The 15,032-nt window shown below is 52.8% G+C and overlaps 1 protein-coding gene across 5 annotated transcripts in view; it reads left to right on the forward strand.

The window, feature by feature from the left end:
- The window catches only part of A4GALT (alpha 1,4-galactosyltransferase (P blood group)), a 28,410-nt gene extending 13,863 nt beyond the window's left edge, over positions 1 to 14,547 (forward strand). The window contains exons 2-4 of one of the 5 annotated variants that reach the window (XM_057557371.1): positions 919 to 1,079; positions 9,872 to 10,013; positions 11,429 to 14,546. In XM_057557371.1, coding sequence (XP_057413354.1) covers positions 11,472 to 12,536 — 1,065 coding nt within the window. In that variant the 5' untranslated portion in view covers positions 919 to 1,079; positions 9,872 to 10,013; positions 11,429 to 11,471 and the 3' untranslated portion in view covers positions 12,537 to 14,546. Of the gene's footprint in view, positions 1 to 912; positions 1,080 to 9,871; positions 10,014 to 11,428 lie in introns of those variants that run through there. The other 4 variants (XM_007189149.3, XM_057557372.1, XM_057557374.1 and 1 more) reach the window with 4 other exon arrangements.
- Positions 14,548 to 15,032: the final 485 nt, after the last annotated feature.

Here is a 15,032-nt window from a genome sequence, read left to right on the forward strand (position 1 = left end):
CGCAGCAACGAAGACCCAACACAGCCAAAAATAAATAAATAATTTTTTTAAAAAAATACAAGCTTTCTTAAATATCAGACTATTTTTTTTTAATTTATTTTATTTATTTATTTATTTATTTATTTTTGGCTGTGTTGGGTCTTCGTTTCTGTGCGAGGGCTTTCTCTAGTTGTGGCGAGCAGGGGCCACTCTTCATCGCGGTGCGCGGGCCTCTCACTATCGCGGCCTCTCTTGTTGCGGAGCACAGGCTCCAGATGCGCAGGCTCAGTAATTGTGGCTCATGGGCCTAGTTGCTCCGCGGCACGTGGGATCTTCCCAGACCAGGGCTCGAACCCATGTCCCCTACATTGGCAGGCAGACGCTCAACCACTGCACCACCAGGGAAGCCCGGAAAGCTTGTATTTTTGTTCTAGTGGATACATTTATATTTATCCTTTATACAATACTCTTAGGGACTTCCCTGGTGGTCCAGTGGTTAAGAATCCGCCTTCCAATGAAGGGGACGTGGGTTCAATCCGTGGTCAGGGATCCCACATGCCGCGGGGCAACTAAGCCCACGCACCGCAACTATGGAACCCGCACACCACAACTAGAGAGCCCACGTGCCACAACTATGGAGCTCACATGCTCTGGAGCCCACGTGCCACAACTAGAGAGAAGCCCACGTGTTGCAAAGAGCCTGCCTGCCGGAACAAAAGATCCCACATGCCGCAACTAAGACCCGATGCAGCCAAAAGATAAATAAATGAAAAAAAAAAAACTCTTAGTTCCTTCTTTCTTTAGATAGTATCTATTATTTGTCTTCTATGAGCAACATTAAATTTAACTTGTTTCTTCATCCTCTCCTTTCTCTTGTCACTACCATGTTTCAGCTGATACTGTATTGAGTGAGTAAGGCATATATTGTTTCCATCCCAGTGCCTCTGGAAGCTCTCAGTCAGGTGGTGTTCATGATAGTTGCCACTTCCTGCACATGCAGTGACATGACAACCTGAAGAGGTGTCCACAGCTCAGAAGAAAATTCTGGAGACAAGAGTGAAGCACTCTTTTAAGAGGTGCTGTGTCACCCACACTTGATGGTAAGTGTGAGCCAAAGATTAATATATGGTTGTCCCTTGGTATCCAAGCAGGGAATTGGTTCTAGGATCCCCACAGCTGCCAAAATCCTCAGATGCTCAAGTCCATTGTGTAAACTGGACTTGATGGTACCATGTAGGAAAACACAGACATCAGTGACACTGAGTTGAAGTCATTCAGAAGATTCAGGTTTTACGTGTGGTGAAGTGTCAGGAACACCCTACTAAATTATTTCACTTATTTTCTTTCTTATGTGTGCACAGGTGTGATAGGTGATTTAAAAATCTGACTAAGGGGGGCTTCCCTGGTGGCGCAGTGGTTGAGAATCTGCCTGCTAATGCAGGGGACACGGGTTCGAGCCCTGGTCTGGGAAGATCCCACATGCCACGGAGCAGCTGGGCCCGTGAGCCACAACTACTGAGCCTGCGCGTCTGGAGCCTGTGCCCCGCAAAGGGAGGGGCCGCGATAGTGAAAGGTCCGCGCACCGCGATGAAGAGCGGTCCCCGCACCGTGATGAAGAGTGGCCCCCACTTGCCGCAACTAGAGAAAGTCCTCGCACGAACCGAAGACCCAGCACAGCCAAAAATAAATAAATAAATAAATAAATAAATAAATAAATAAATAAATAAATAAAAGTAGCTATAAATCTGACTAAGGGACTTCCCTGGTGGTCCAGTGGTTAAGACTCTGCCCTTCCAATGCAGGGATGCAGGGGGTGAGGGTTTGATCCCTGGTCAGGGAACTAGGATCCCACATGCTGTGTGGTGCAGCCAAAAAAGAAAAAAATAAACGCTAAAAAATCTGACTAAAACATTCTTGCAAAAGAAAAATTCTACATAATAAGAAAGCAAAGTAACATTGCTTAGTTGGCAGCATTTTAATTTCTTAGTGTTATATGACATAATGATGTATCTTATTAGATGCAATAAAATTAGGTAGTATTATCCTTCTTACTATCACCTTTGTACTTTAAATATGCTTAAACTTTTACTACTTTAGCTTTTACCCCTAGCAGTTAAAGATAAGGCAACCACTGAGCTTGTTCTACTTTCTACCTTCTTTCTGCCTGCCCTACCAATTTTTTTAGGTGTATCATTTTTACATGGCCTGACTAGATAACATTGTCATTCCATTATGTCATCCTTATTCCTACCATCTCTTTTTTGGAGGCGGGTGGGGGAGCGGGGAGCTGAAGTTAAATATATTCAGTCCTGTTACTAAAGTTATTCTAATCACCATTTGGTTGGCTGTGCTTATTCCTCAGTTTTCCTCATAATACATTATTGCCTAAGTCCTTATATTTTGAAACTATTAGTGTGTAACCTTTATTTTATTTCACTATTTGTTTAACATCTTTATTGGAGTATAATTGCTTTACAATGTTCTGTTAGTTTCTGCTGTATAACAAAGTGAATCAGCTATATGCATACATATATCCCCGTATCCCCTCCCTCTTGCGTCTCCCTTCCACCCTTTTTATCCCACCCCTCTAGGTGGTCACAAAGCACCAATCTGATCTCCCTGTGCTATGCAGCTGCTTCCCACTAGCTATTTTTTTTACCTTTGGTAGTGTATATATTTCAATGTTACTCCCTTACTTCATCCCAGCTTACCCTTCTCCCTCCCCGTGTCCTCAAGTCCATTCTCTACGTCTGTGTCTTTATTCCTGTCCTGCCCCTAGGTTCTTCAGAACCATTTTTTTTTTTAGATTCCATATATATGTGTTAGCATACGGTATTTGTTTTTCTCTTTCTGACTTACTTCACTCTGTATGACAGACTCTAGGTCCATCCACCTCACTATAAATAACTCAATTTTGTTTCTTTTTATGGCTGAGTAATATTCCATTGTATATACGTGCCACATCTTTATCCATTCATCTGTCGATGGACACTTAGGTTGCTTCCGTGTCCTGGCTATTGTAAATAGTGCTGCAATGAACATTGTGGTATATGACTCTTTTTGAATTATGGTTTTCTCAGGGTATACACCCAGTAGTGGGATTGCTAGGTCATATGGTAGTTCTATTTTTAGTTTTTTAAGGAACATCCATACTGTTCTCCATAGTGGCTGTTGGTTGCGCCGGGTCTTAGTTGCAGCAGGTGGGTTCCTTAGTTGCGGCTCACTGGCTCCTTAGTTGTGGCATGCGAACTCTTAGTTGAGGCACGCATGCGGGATCTAGTCCCCTGACCAGGGATGGAACCCGGCCCCCCTGCATTGGGAGTGTGGAGTCTTAACCACTGTGCCACCAGGGAAGTCCCTCTAACCTTTGTATTAAGGAACAGCTTGGCTGTACCCTCAGCCCTCCGTATCTGTGGGTTCCACATTCACAGATTCAACCAACTGTGGGTAGAAAATATTAAAAGGAAAAGAAATTCTAGGACATTCCAAAAAAGCAAAACTTGAATTTGCTGCACACATGCAACTATTTATGTAGCATGTCTATCAGTTCTCACCTATCATCCTCATATCTTTTTTAAAATTTTTATTTGCTTATTTATTTTTTTGGGCTGCGTTGGGTCTTCGTTGCTGTGCGCAGGCTTTCTCTAGCTGCGGCGAGTGGGGGCTACTCTTCGTTGCAGTGCGTGGGCTTCTCATTGAGGTGGCTTCTCTTGTTGTGGAGCGCGGGCTGTAGGCGCGTGAGCTTCAGTAGTTGGGGCACGAGGGCTCAGTAATTGTGGTGCATGGGCTTAGTTGCTCCGTGGCATGTGGGATCTTCCAGGACCAGGGCTTGAACCCGTGTCCCCTGCATTGGCAGGCGGATTCTTAACCACTGTGCCACCAGGGAAGTCCCCATCCTCATATCTTGCCATCACACTTTCTGTCCATTTCTTCTCCAGTTCTTGTATTTCTGCTTTCTGGTCTTTCTTCAAGCTGGAATTACTCTTTCTCAAGGTTTTTATTTTGACTGTTTTAAATTCATGCTGCAATTTTGGATTAGAATTTTTGTTTTGTGGCAATATTTTTATAGTGAATCTTCTTTATACAAGAGGGAACATCAGTGTTCCTTTCCCTCTTCACTCACGTAGCATATTTGTATGGATGTTGTGTTTATGCCTTTAACAATTTTTTTTTCTCTCTATTTGAATTAGTTGAATTTTCCTGGACCAGCAACTAACCGGAGGTTTTGGTGGAAATTGGGAGAGAGGCCAGGATTGTTCTCTAGATTTCTCTGCTGAAAGACTCCCTCCTCTGTTTTTTTTTTATATATATATAAATTTATTTATTTATTTATTTTTGGCTGTGTTGGGTCTTTGTTTCTATGCGAGGGCTTCCTCTAGTTGCGGCAAGCGGGGGCCACTCTTCATCTCGGTGCGCGGGCCTCTCACTATTGCGGCCTCTCTTGTTGCAGAGCACAGGCTCCAGATGCGCAGGCTCAGTAGCCGTGGCTCACGGGCTTAGTTGCTCCACGGCATGTGGGATCTTCCCAGACCAGGGCTCGAACCCGTGTCCCCTGCACTGGCAGGCAGATTCTCAACCACTGCGCCACCAGGGAAGCCCCCTCCTCTGTTTTTACATGAATGGATTGTTCCTTTAAAATATGGCCTTTGTCTGCATCCACTCTTCCATTGCCTCTCAGAACCCAACCCGATTCAAGACGCTACTGCCAGGAACTTCCCTGGCGGTCCAGTGGTTAAGACTCTGTACTTCCACTGCAGGGAGCACAGGTTTGATCCCTGATCTGGGAACTAAGATGCCACACGCAGCATGGTATGGCCAAAAAAAAAAATAAAATAAAAAAATAAAATAAAACTGCTTTTATTTTAAAAAATGAGGCCACTGTCTCCAATCTTGAACCCCCCTGGTTCATTAAGCCCCCAGCTCCTGTCTTATTGATCTCCCTTTTGTTTATTTATTTATTTATCTACTTATTTGGCTGAGCCGGGTCTTAGTTGCAGCACACGGGATCCTTAGCTGAGGCATGTGGGATCTAGTTCCCTGACCAGGGATCGAACCCGGGCCCCCTGCATTGGGAGCTTGGATTCTTAGCCACTGGGCCACCAGGGAAGTTCCCATCTTCCTTTTAGAAGTGGTGATTTCTGCAATCTTGCACTACTGGGTGCCCCCTGCACCCCATTCTTCCCCCCCTCCCCCCCCGCCCCGCTCACTGCTGTATCTGCTGGCCTCAGGTGCTTTGTGCCACACTTACATGTAACTTGGAGTTTAGGGGTTTTTCCTGCTCCTGATTTCCCTAATGCTGTAGCTTGTGTTTTATTTTTTCTTTGCCCTGTTGCTCTGTCTGACATCAGTAGAAGAGGAAAGATTCAGAACTAAGAATCTGCCTTATTCCTATTGGAAAAAGAGGTCTCCGCCTCTCTAATTTTTCTGTTTGTAATATCCCCCAAAGAGCAAGCCATTGCCTGCTTGATTTCTGGCTTTGGAATACCTTACAGGCTTTGGAGGGGGAACATTTTATAACCTCTGCTCTGAAAACAGCCACTTTTACAAGGATCACTGACGTCTAGTAACTGTCACTGTTAATTCTTGAGCAGAAATCATTTATTTATGCCCTGAAAGAGCGGGGGTAGACAGGACAGCAGACCGTTCAAGTAGGGTTTGGAAGCTCTAAGTATTGATTTTTCACACCCAGGAGGGTCTGAGTTCTAAGACCGAAGAGCCCACCCCACTCAGTTTTGTGGATGAAAAGGATATGGGGCAGGCACAGGCCCAAGGTCACATAGCCAATTAGTGGCAGAACAGAAGCTGTCAGGAGGGACCTGGGTTTGAATTCTATGCTCCATTTCCTGGCCTGGTGACCTTCCCCTGGATACCTCAGTGTATAGCCTCGGGTTATCAAAATGTTAACTTATCAAGGAAGTTGATCAGCACATGCCCTGTGTCCCCACAGTTAGAATGTTTGGTTAGCTTTGTTCTCCAGAAAGGGGAAGTGATTTGCCTAAGGTCACACAGCAAATTCAGCAGGGTTGGGCAGACCTGGAAGCTGGCTCCAGCCCCAGTGCCACTAGCTATGGCCCCTTGGACAAGTCACCTAAATTTTCTGAAAGTTAAACAGGGGAGCGGGGGCTGGGATTAGCTGGAATAATAGCTGCACCCCTCACTGGTGGTCAGGCTGAACTGAGAAACACACTGACCCCAGCTAAAGCCGGGCCAGGGCCTCCTGACCCCATGAGATGCTTCCTCATCAAGCAGAAGGATGCAGCAGACTCCCCTGTCTTCTCTGTCACCCACTGCATCCCCCCTGGGTCCCCAGCCCCAAACCTCCCAGTACATAATTCATCCTGGTTTCTTCTGCTTGGCATGGGGCACAGGTGCCAGCTGGGGCCTTCGTGTCCCTCCCTCGGGCAGCAGCTTATTTGGGGCGAGGGGAGAGGCAGCTGTCCCTCTAGGTCCTTTCGGTCCTGTCAGCCTGGTCTCTGGCCCCTGTCTCTCTCTGTCTTTCCATTGCGACCCTGCCCCCGATGTGGTGTCGTGGGATCAGGGACCAAAAAAAAGGCCTCCCAGGGTTGGCTGAGAGGGAGAGAGATGGAGGGAGAGACGGACAGACAGACAGACAGACAGACCTGGAGGGGCAGCAGGGAGAGGAAGAGAGAGACCAGGGACAGAAAGCAGGAAGAGAGGAAGAGATGGAGTGGGGTTAGGGCATTGATTGATTGCTGATTGATTGACTGATTGGAGAAATCTTCAGAAGGTGTGATCATTTGCTTTGAGGCTCTCCTCTCCTCTCAGGTTGTGGTCCGCCCTGCATTTCAGAGGACAGGGTCCCATCAGCTGCTATCTCCTCAGTCCTGTGGGTCTCCAGGAAGAGAAAGACCCTCTGGCAGTGCCTCCTCTGCCCTTCCTATGCATATCTGCCCACAGGCTTTGGTTTCCAAACCGCACCCCGCCCCGCAACCAACAGCAGAGCCAGCAAGGTCCAAGTGCAGGTAGAAATGCACGCAGTACCTAGGGCAGTCACTGTGCTCCCCTTCCACGGGTGAGGAAACTGAGGCCCCTGGCATTAAGTGACCTGTCCCAGAAGAAGAGGACTGGCAGTTGCCTGCATCCCCTGAGGCCACATCCAGAGCTGGTTCCCAGCCCCCAGGGCCCGTGGGAGGGAAACAATGGAGAATTCACCACCCTGATATCTAGTCGCACGTGTGCTGGTGTGAGAGCTGAGTTCTGGTCCTGCCTCGGCTGTGATTCTGTGTGGGTCTGAGCATATCTGAGCCTCAATTTCACCCCCTCTAGCATGAGAGGTTGGGCAGGTTGTCTCTAGTTTGGGATAGTTCGTGGCTCCTAAACCCGGTAAGTGCCAGAGGGCTTCTGTCTTGTGTTCGCTTGGTCCTGTGCATGTCCTCTCCCGGTGAGCAGCTCACCAGCATCCTTGGCACCTTCTAAGCTCTGAAGGTAGAGGGCGGGGCCAGTCACTGTGGCTGGGGGAACACGACACAGGCAGTAGCCAGACCTGAACCACGGGGCCACCCCAGAGTTGGGAGTGGAATCTGTGGGGCAGGGGTGGTTCTCCAAAGGAAATTGGGGTGCTGTTATCAGAAGTGGGAATGAGGCGGTCCAGTGGTTAAGACTTTGCCTTCCAATGCAGGGAGTGCGGGTTCGATCCCTGGTCGGGGAGCTAAGATCCCACATGCCTCCCGGCCAAAACACCAAAACATAAAACAGAAGCAATATTGTAACAAATTCAGTAAAGACTTTAAAAATGGTCCACATCAAAAAAAAAAAAACTTAAAAAAAAGAAAAAAAAGAAGTGGGACTGGATGCTGGGCAAGCAAAACCAGCAGACAGCCACTCCATCTCCCCTGGGAACCCCAGCTACACGTGACTTATAACCCTTTTCTCCTGCCCTGGGCTGGACACAGGAGCCCAGCGAGGGTCAGGGGTGGAGCGCCCCTGCTGTGGGGCAGAGGTGGGTGCAGGCCATGAAGGGATGATGAGTGCCCAGTACGGGAGCCTTTTCTAGGCGCCTGAGCCTGGCCCCCGAGGCCAGTGCTCCCAAAGTGGGGTCCACGGAGCTGGTGCCGAGGGCCAGGTCAACAGGGCTCTCTCTGGTCAGACCTTTAGCCCTCTGTCTCCACCAGCCACGCCCTTACTTCCAACCTGAGATGCATCACAGGGGCTCCTGATGACAGGGAGGCACAGAAGGACTTAGAGCAGAGACGTGACCACAGTTCTGTGCTCACTGGGAATATCTCCCCAGTGCAGGGCTAGAAGTGGTGGGCAGGGAGACAGGAGGTGGCAGGAACATGCCAGGCTCGACTGACAAAGGCCGGGACTTGGGCTGCAGCTGGGAGGCCCATCTAGGGGACCGGGAGGATGCTTTGGGCCTGAGGTCACACGGGTATTGGGCTGCGGCCAACTTAGCCCCGTACACAGTTTCTATTCCCGGGTCTTGGGCTCCAGCACCAAATACGGTGCTACTGGTGTCTGTCCCCCTCAACCACGGCCGGCCAGGGCTCCCGCCTCCCTGACGGGCTCCTACTCCCCACGCACCGTGGCAGCGCCAGGTCACTCCAGCGCTGCGGGCCCCCAGGCAACCACGGCCTCGCTCCATCTGCCTGTCTGTGTGGTTCATAGTGGATTAAAAATACTCAGGACCGAAATAGCCTCTCTCCCTGCAGGGGAAAACCAGGGCCAGGGGAACACAAGGTTCTCGGTTTACATCATGGCTCTGCCACTCACGACCCTGGCTGGGGGATCCCAGGCAGCTCACCCTCCCTGTGACCCGCAGTTTCCTCACTCACATGCTCACTGGCTCATTTCGTGACTCGCTGATTCGCTAACTCATTCATCTGTTCATTCATTAATTCACTGATCACTCGTAGCTCCGCTCACTCATTGGTTTGCTCCTTCATTCACTCACTTGGTTCACACGCTGAGACACTCACTCACTCAATATTTATTTACTACATACCAAGACCCAGGCACTATTCTGGAGGCTAAACCAAACACACCAAACACAAAAAAAATACCTGTCCTCATAGGGTTATGTTCCAAATAAATAACCCAAACAAACAAGTACAAAAACGTATAGCGTATAGTATGTTAGCGTAAGTACTAGGGAGAATAAACTAAAGGGGGAGGCTAGGAAGTAGTGGGGGAGTTGGAGTCTTGGAGGGGCTGGGGAGGGCCCGTGGGAAGGTGATTCTTGAGTGAAGACCAAAGGGAGGTGAAGGAATGAGCCGTGTGAACACCTGCAGGAAGAGCGTTCCAAGCAGAGGGAACGGCAGGTGCGGAGGCCCTGGGACAGCAGCGTGGGGGGATGGGTTTGAGAAAGAGCAAGGAGGCCAGGCGGTGATGGGGAGAGAAGGGGGTGTGTGAGGTCAGGGTATGGGGACACGCAGCCCCTCGTGGACTGGGCCTCCCCCATCATTCAGGGTCTGAGCAGAGAAGCAACCTGGCCGGACTTGTGTTTTTAAAGCGGTCCTCTGGCTGCTGAGTGAATCAGACAGCGAGTCCGTTTCCTGTGTGGCTACTGTGTCCCAGGCACTGAGCCGGGTCCTGGGGAGAGAGGTGTGCAGGCCCCCACGGCGCTCATGGAGGCCCACCTGGCTAATTCCCTTCTCGTCAAGTGTCACCTCCCCCAGGAAGCCACCTTCTCCCGCTCTGCTGGCCCCTTTGCTCCATTCAGCCATCATCTAGTTTATCGTCCTTGTCTCTCTCCAAATGGTCTCCCCTTAGGCTGAGCGCTCCTCCAGGGCAGGGCTGCACCTAAGTCTTCTCTTCTCACAAGCATGTTCCCTAAGGGGCCGAGGGGCCCAGAGATTGGAGGAACCAATGAACAAAGGAGCCGCAGGCCCAGCCTGCCCGGCCTCACTCTGTCTCTCGCCATCTTTTGCAGATGGATTTGCGGGCATGGAGAGCGTGTGGAAGGACCGAGTTCTTGTTGGCAGAGGAGGTTGGCTGCTGAGCCAGGGCGTGTCTCCAGGAGGCCTGCCAGGCTGCCTGGATCCCCACCTCGCCACCATGGGCCGGCCAGGCTGGTCAGTTTCCAGCCCATGACGTGGTCACGGTTCCCCGCCTCAGCCTTGGGGAGCAAGTCACGGGCTCCTGGCACCACCCTCAGGCCACAAGGCCCCTCTGTCCTGGGAGGGGTTGACTCCGGCCCCCCTTGGCCCCCAGGCTACACCCAGTCCCCCACCGCTTTGCACCCAGGCTTCCTGGCCTTAAAGGGGAAACTATGCAGCTGTCCCCTGGGGTTACAGTAAATGGTGGCCAGGACTCTCTTAATAGTGAGCACTGTCCTGGTCAGTGTGTACCAAGTCCCCAAGTGCCAGGCACATTCATGGTTGCAAGCTCTGTGTGCCAGGCAGGATGGCGCAGTGGAGAGAACACAGACTTTGGAGCCAGGTGGCCTGGGTTCAAACCCCGCCCTGCCACTTGCTGGCCAGAGGAATCTGCATGAGTTACCGGACTTCCGTGCCTCAGTTTCCTCACCACAGGGTGGCTGCGAGTGTTTAATGAGTTAATATGTGTGAAATGCTGAGAAGGTTGCCTGACATGTGCGTGGAGGACAGTCAGTATTCACTGAATGAATGAATATAACCCTTGCTCCAGTATTACCGTCTTGCTGCTGGTTCAGGCAGACCTGGGGCCCCTCATGTCCCAGGCATTCACACAGTCCCACCACAGGCCTCTCTTGTTCCTCTCAACCTCCTGCCAGGCACCCAAGTATGTTCCTGCTGCTGGCCAGCAGCAGCCTGGGCATCAGGAGAGAATGAGAGTCCAAGGGCAACGGTACTAGTCAAGTCACAGACTATATATAGCACAACCTCCCTGTCGCTTTCCCTCCAGGCAGGGGCTGGGGAAGCCAGCGGCCCAGGAGACCCCGTCATGTCTTGACCAAGGGCTTCGGGACCTGGCCAGCATGCCCACGTGCATAGAGTCCGCCCGTCCTGCTCCGGAGCGAGCTTGGCTGCCAGCACCCGGGCCCCCCAGAGCCCCAGGCCTCCTGCTAAAAGTCCCTGTGGCTACTGGCAGTTCTTCCTCTTGGACCAGCTCCAGGCACGGCTGGTGGAACTGAATGGGACTGAGAGGTGCATGCATTGGGCCTCAGATCATAGGTTACCAGCCTCGTGGTTCAAAGGGGACAGGCCTTGCCAGGCAGAGAGGCCAGACCCTGCCCTGGGCCCATGTTGGCCGCACATCGTAGGTGGTGCTGGCCCAGCCCTTGGGGAGCTCACAGGTATGTCACAGAGTGAAAGGGACCCTGCTCAGGTCTCAGCCCATGGCCCGCTGCCCCCATTTTACAGACGAGCACGGAGACGGGGCTCTGACCACCCGGCAGGCCCGTGGGCTCTGGAAGCCGGCGTCGGCTGTGGCTGGTGTTTGTAGGAAGTGTCTTTCTTGGGTCAGGGATGCCAGCAGCCTGCCCGAATGCGGTGCTCGTCTCTTACAGACCAGCCAGTTCCTGCTGGAGGCTCCTGACATCACCTGGGGAGATGACGTCCAGGCCCCCCGACTGCCTTCTGCGGCTGCTCCGGGGTGCCCCGAGGCAGCGGCTCTGCACCCTGTTCATCATCGGCTTCAAGTTCACGTTTTTGGTCTCCGTCATGGTCTACTGGCACATTGTGGGAGAGCCCGGGGGCCAAGGGCAGTTCTCTAACCTGCCTGCTGACATACCCTGCCCGCGCTTGGTCCCCCGCACACCGCCCTCCGGCACCCCACCTCCCGGCAACATCTTCTTCCTGGAGACCTCCGACCGGACGGACCCCAACTTCCTGTTCATGTGCTCAGTGGAGTCAGCAGCCAGGGCCCAGCCTGAGTCCCGGGTGGCGGTCCTGATGAAGGGGCTGCCCGGCGGGAACGCCTCCCTGCCCCGGCACCTGGGCCTCTCGCTTCTGGGCTGCTTCCCCAACGTCCAGATGCTCCCGCTGGACCTGCAGGAGCTGTTTCGGGACACGCCCCTGGCAGCCTGGTACGCGGCCCTGCAGCGGCGGTGGGAGCCCTACGTGCTGCCCGTGCTCTCCGATGCCTCCAGGATTGCGCTCATGTGGAAGTTCGGAGGCATCTACCTGGACACGGACTTCATCGTCCTCAAGAGCCTGGGGAACCTGACCAACGCGCTGGGCACCCAGTCCCGCTATGTCCTCAACGGCGCCTTCCTGGCCTTCGAGCGCCACCACGAGTTCATGGCGCTGTGCATGCGCGACTTCGTGGCCCACTACAACGGCTGGATCTGGGGCCACCAGGGCCCACAGCTGCTCACGCGGGTCTTCAAGAAGTGGTGCTCCATCCGCAGCCTGGGCGAGAGCCACGCCTGCCGCGGCGTCACCACCCTGCCCTACGAGGCCTTCTACCCCATCCCCTGGCAGAACTGGAAGAAGTACTTTGAAGACGTCAGCCCCGAGGAGCTGTCCCGGCTGCTCAACGCCACCTACGCTGTCCATGTGTGGAACAAGAAGAGCCAGGGCACGCGCTTCAAGGCCACGTCCAGGGCACTGCTGGCTCAGCTCCACGCCCGCTACTGCCCCACGACGCACAAGGCCATGAAGCTTTACTTGTGAGGGGCCTGGCTGGCTCCCTCCGTGCCCCCAGCATCCTGAAGGAAAGGGATCGGCCACCCTTCCTGGGGAGACCTGAGCTGCTGCAGCCCGGGATCTGGGGCAGAGGCAGCGGGGAGGGCGGGGAACTGTCGGCCCAAGAGCTGCTACCGGAAGGCGTGCTGCGGGCCCCGGGACCTGCTCCCTTCAAGCTAGCGGGAGGCTGGTGGGCCTGGTCGCCTCTACCCCTAGGCCAGTGCACTGTCACAGGGCAGAGGCGACCAGTGGTGGGGGAAGGGTGCCCAGCCAGAATCACCTGGAGTGCACCGGGTAAGCATCCTGGGTCTTGTAGACAACAGGCAAGCCCAGCAAGTATGAAAGCATCTTCCAGGGCAGCGCGGGAAGCAGGCAGGCTGGGGCTGAAGTGCCCACTAGGGGAGCACGGAGAAGCCCAAGGAAAGGGGGTAGGAAGGAAGGAGAGGAGGCCGCTTGTGGGGTAGCCAGAAAGCACACCCAGCTTCGTGAGCCCAAGGGGTGGGGTGCTTTTGGGGTTTGGGTTTCTTTTTCAAGGGGGCCGAGGCCGGCAGAGCTGGCCTGGGGAGCTCTTTGGGGGAGGGCCTGCCTGCCCACCTCATCCTTCTTTCCAGAAATGTTGCAGGAGTGACACGTGCCAGCTGCCCACTCACGGGCAGGGGCCCTGGAGTTCTTGTGGCTCAGGAAAAGCATTTTAAAGGAAACACCCCTTACCCTACCCGCAATAAACACAATAAAAGTGAGAATAATAAATACAATATTTAGTGCTTTTTGCTTGATGATATACATTCATTCGCACTGTTGGCCTCACCCTGCAGCTGAGGAGGCAGCTGGGGCTGGCGGTGGTGGTGGTGGGGACGGTGAGGTCACGCAGCCTGCCTAGGTCAGGGGGGCCCGGGGGCCTGGCCGCTGGGCAGGCTCACGGCCCCGGTGCTGGAGAGCAACTGCGGTGGAGAATGGGAGAAGCCTGCTTCCCACCTCCCTTTTCAAGGCTCACAGACAGCCTCAGTCAGGCCCCATGCCCGCCCCCACCCCATAATGAGCCTGAATCTGTTCTAAACTGAGCCAAATACGGAGCCCACCACCAGACTGGGGGCGTGTACCTCCAAGCTTAGAGGAGGCCCAGGGAGGGTGGTGTGAGGCCTGTGGGATCTCTCCTGCCTCACCCTGGCTGTCTGGCGGAGAACCTAGGAGAGACAGAAGTACCGTGCCGGCAGCCCCAGGGATGGGTCAGAGGAAAATCTGCTCCTTGCAGGGTGAGGCCCCAGCTGGTTTGTGTTGAGGATGGAAGCTGCCTGTGAGAGCTGGGCGTTCCGCCGGGCTGGAGAAGCCCTCCCTGTAGGAAGCTAGGATGGGCGATGCTGTCAGAAACTCTGGGCGTCAGCAGGCTGCTCTGTGGCAGCCGAGGGGGAGGTGTTTAGAGGCCTCTGGATTCTGCCAGCAGAAGGTCTCGGGCAGGACTGCCCTGGTGGCGCAGTGGTTAAGAATCCGCCTGCCAACACAGGGGACACGGGTTCGAGCCCTGGTCTGGGAAGATCTCACATGCCGCGGAGCAACTAAGCCCGTGCGCCACAACTACTGAGCCTGCGCTCTAGAGACCGCGAGACACAACTACTGAGCCCGCGTGCCACGACTACTGAAGTTTGCGTGCCTAGAGCCTATGCTCTGCAACAAGAGAAGCCACGACAATGAGAAGCCCGCGCACCACAACAAAGACCCAACACAGCCAAAAAGTAATATAATTAATTAATTAATTAATTTTTAAAAAAAGGTCTTGCGCAGCCTGGTAAGGAGGTGAGATCCATGGCTGTAGGGGTATTCAAGAGCAGGTAATGTTTTTGATGAGAACCATGAATACTGTGTCAGTTATTTCTCCAACCACAACGTCACCTCACCTATCTTTTAAAATTTTCTTAGAATGAGTAGATTTTACTTTAATAATACAAACAATCTCTCTCTCTCTCTCTCTCTCTATATATATATATATATACTCGAGCAAGTGGGATGACCTCTTAGTGTGAAACATTGTTTTTGCTTGTTTGTTTTTTGTTTTTTAAATAAATTTATTTATTTTAGGTTGCGTTGGGTCTTCGTTGCTGCGCGCAGGCTTTCTCTAGTTGTGGTGAGCGGGGGCTACTCTTCATTGTGGTGCACGGGCTTCTCATTGCTGTAGCTTCTCTTGTTGCAGAGCATGGGCTCTAGGCTCGCGGGCTTCAGTAGTTGCGGCACACAGGCTCAGTAGTTGTGGCTCGCGGGCTCTAGAGCACAGGCTCAGTAGTTGTGGTTCACGGGCTTAGTTGCTCCGCAGCATGTGGGATCTTCCCGGACCAGGGCTCGAACCTGTGTCCCCTGCATTGGCAGGCGGATTCTTAACCACTGCACCACCAGGGAAGTCCCGAAGCATTGTTTAGTCACTTGGCCATCATATCATGAGTGCCTACTAAGTGGTCACATACAGAGATGAAACAGACATGTCACTCCCTCACC

The sequence above is a fragment of the Balaenoptera acutorostrata genome, chromosome 11 (genome assembly GCF_949987535.1).
Source record: "Balaenoptera acutorostrata chromosome 11, mBalAcu1.1, whole genome shotgun sequence".
Classification (NCBI taxonomy): domain Eukaryota; kingdom Metazoa; phylum Chordata; class Mammalia; order Artiodactyla; family Balaenopteridae; genus Balaenoptera; species Balaenoptera acutorostrata.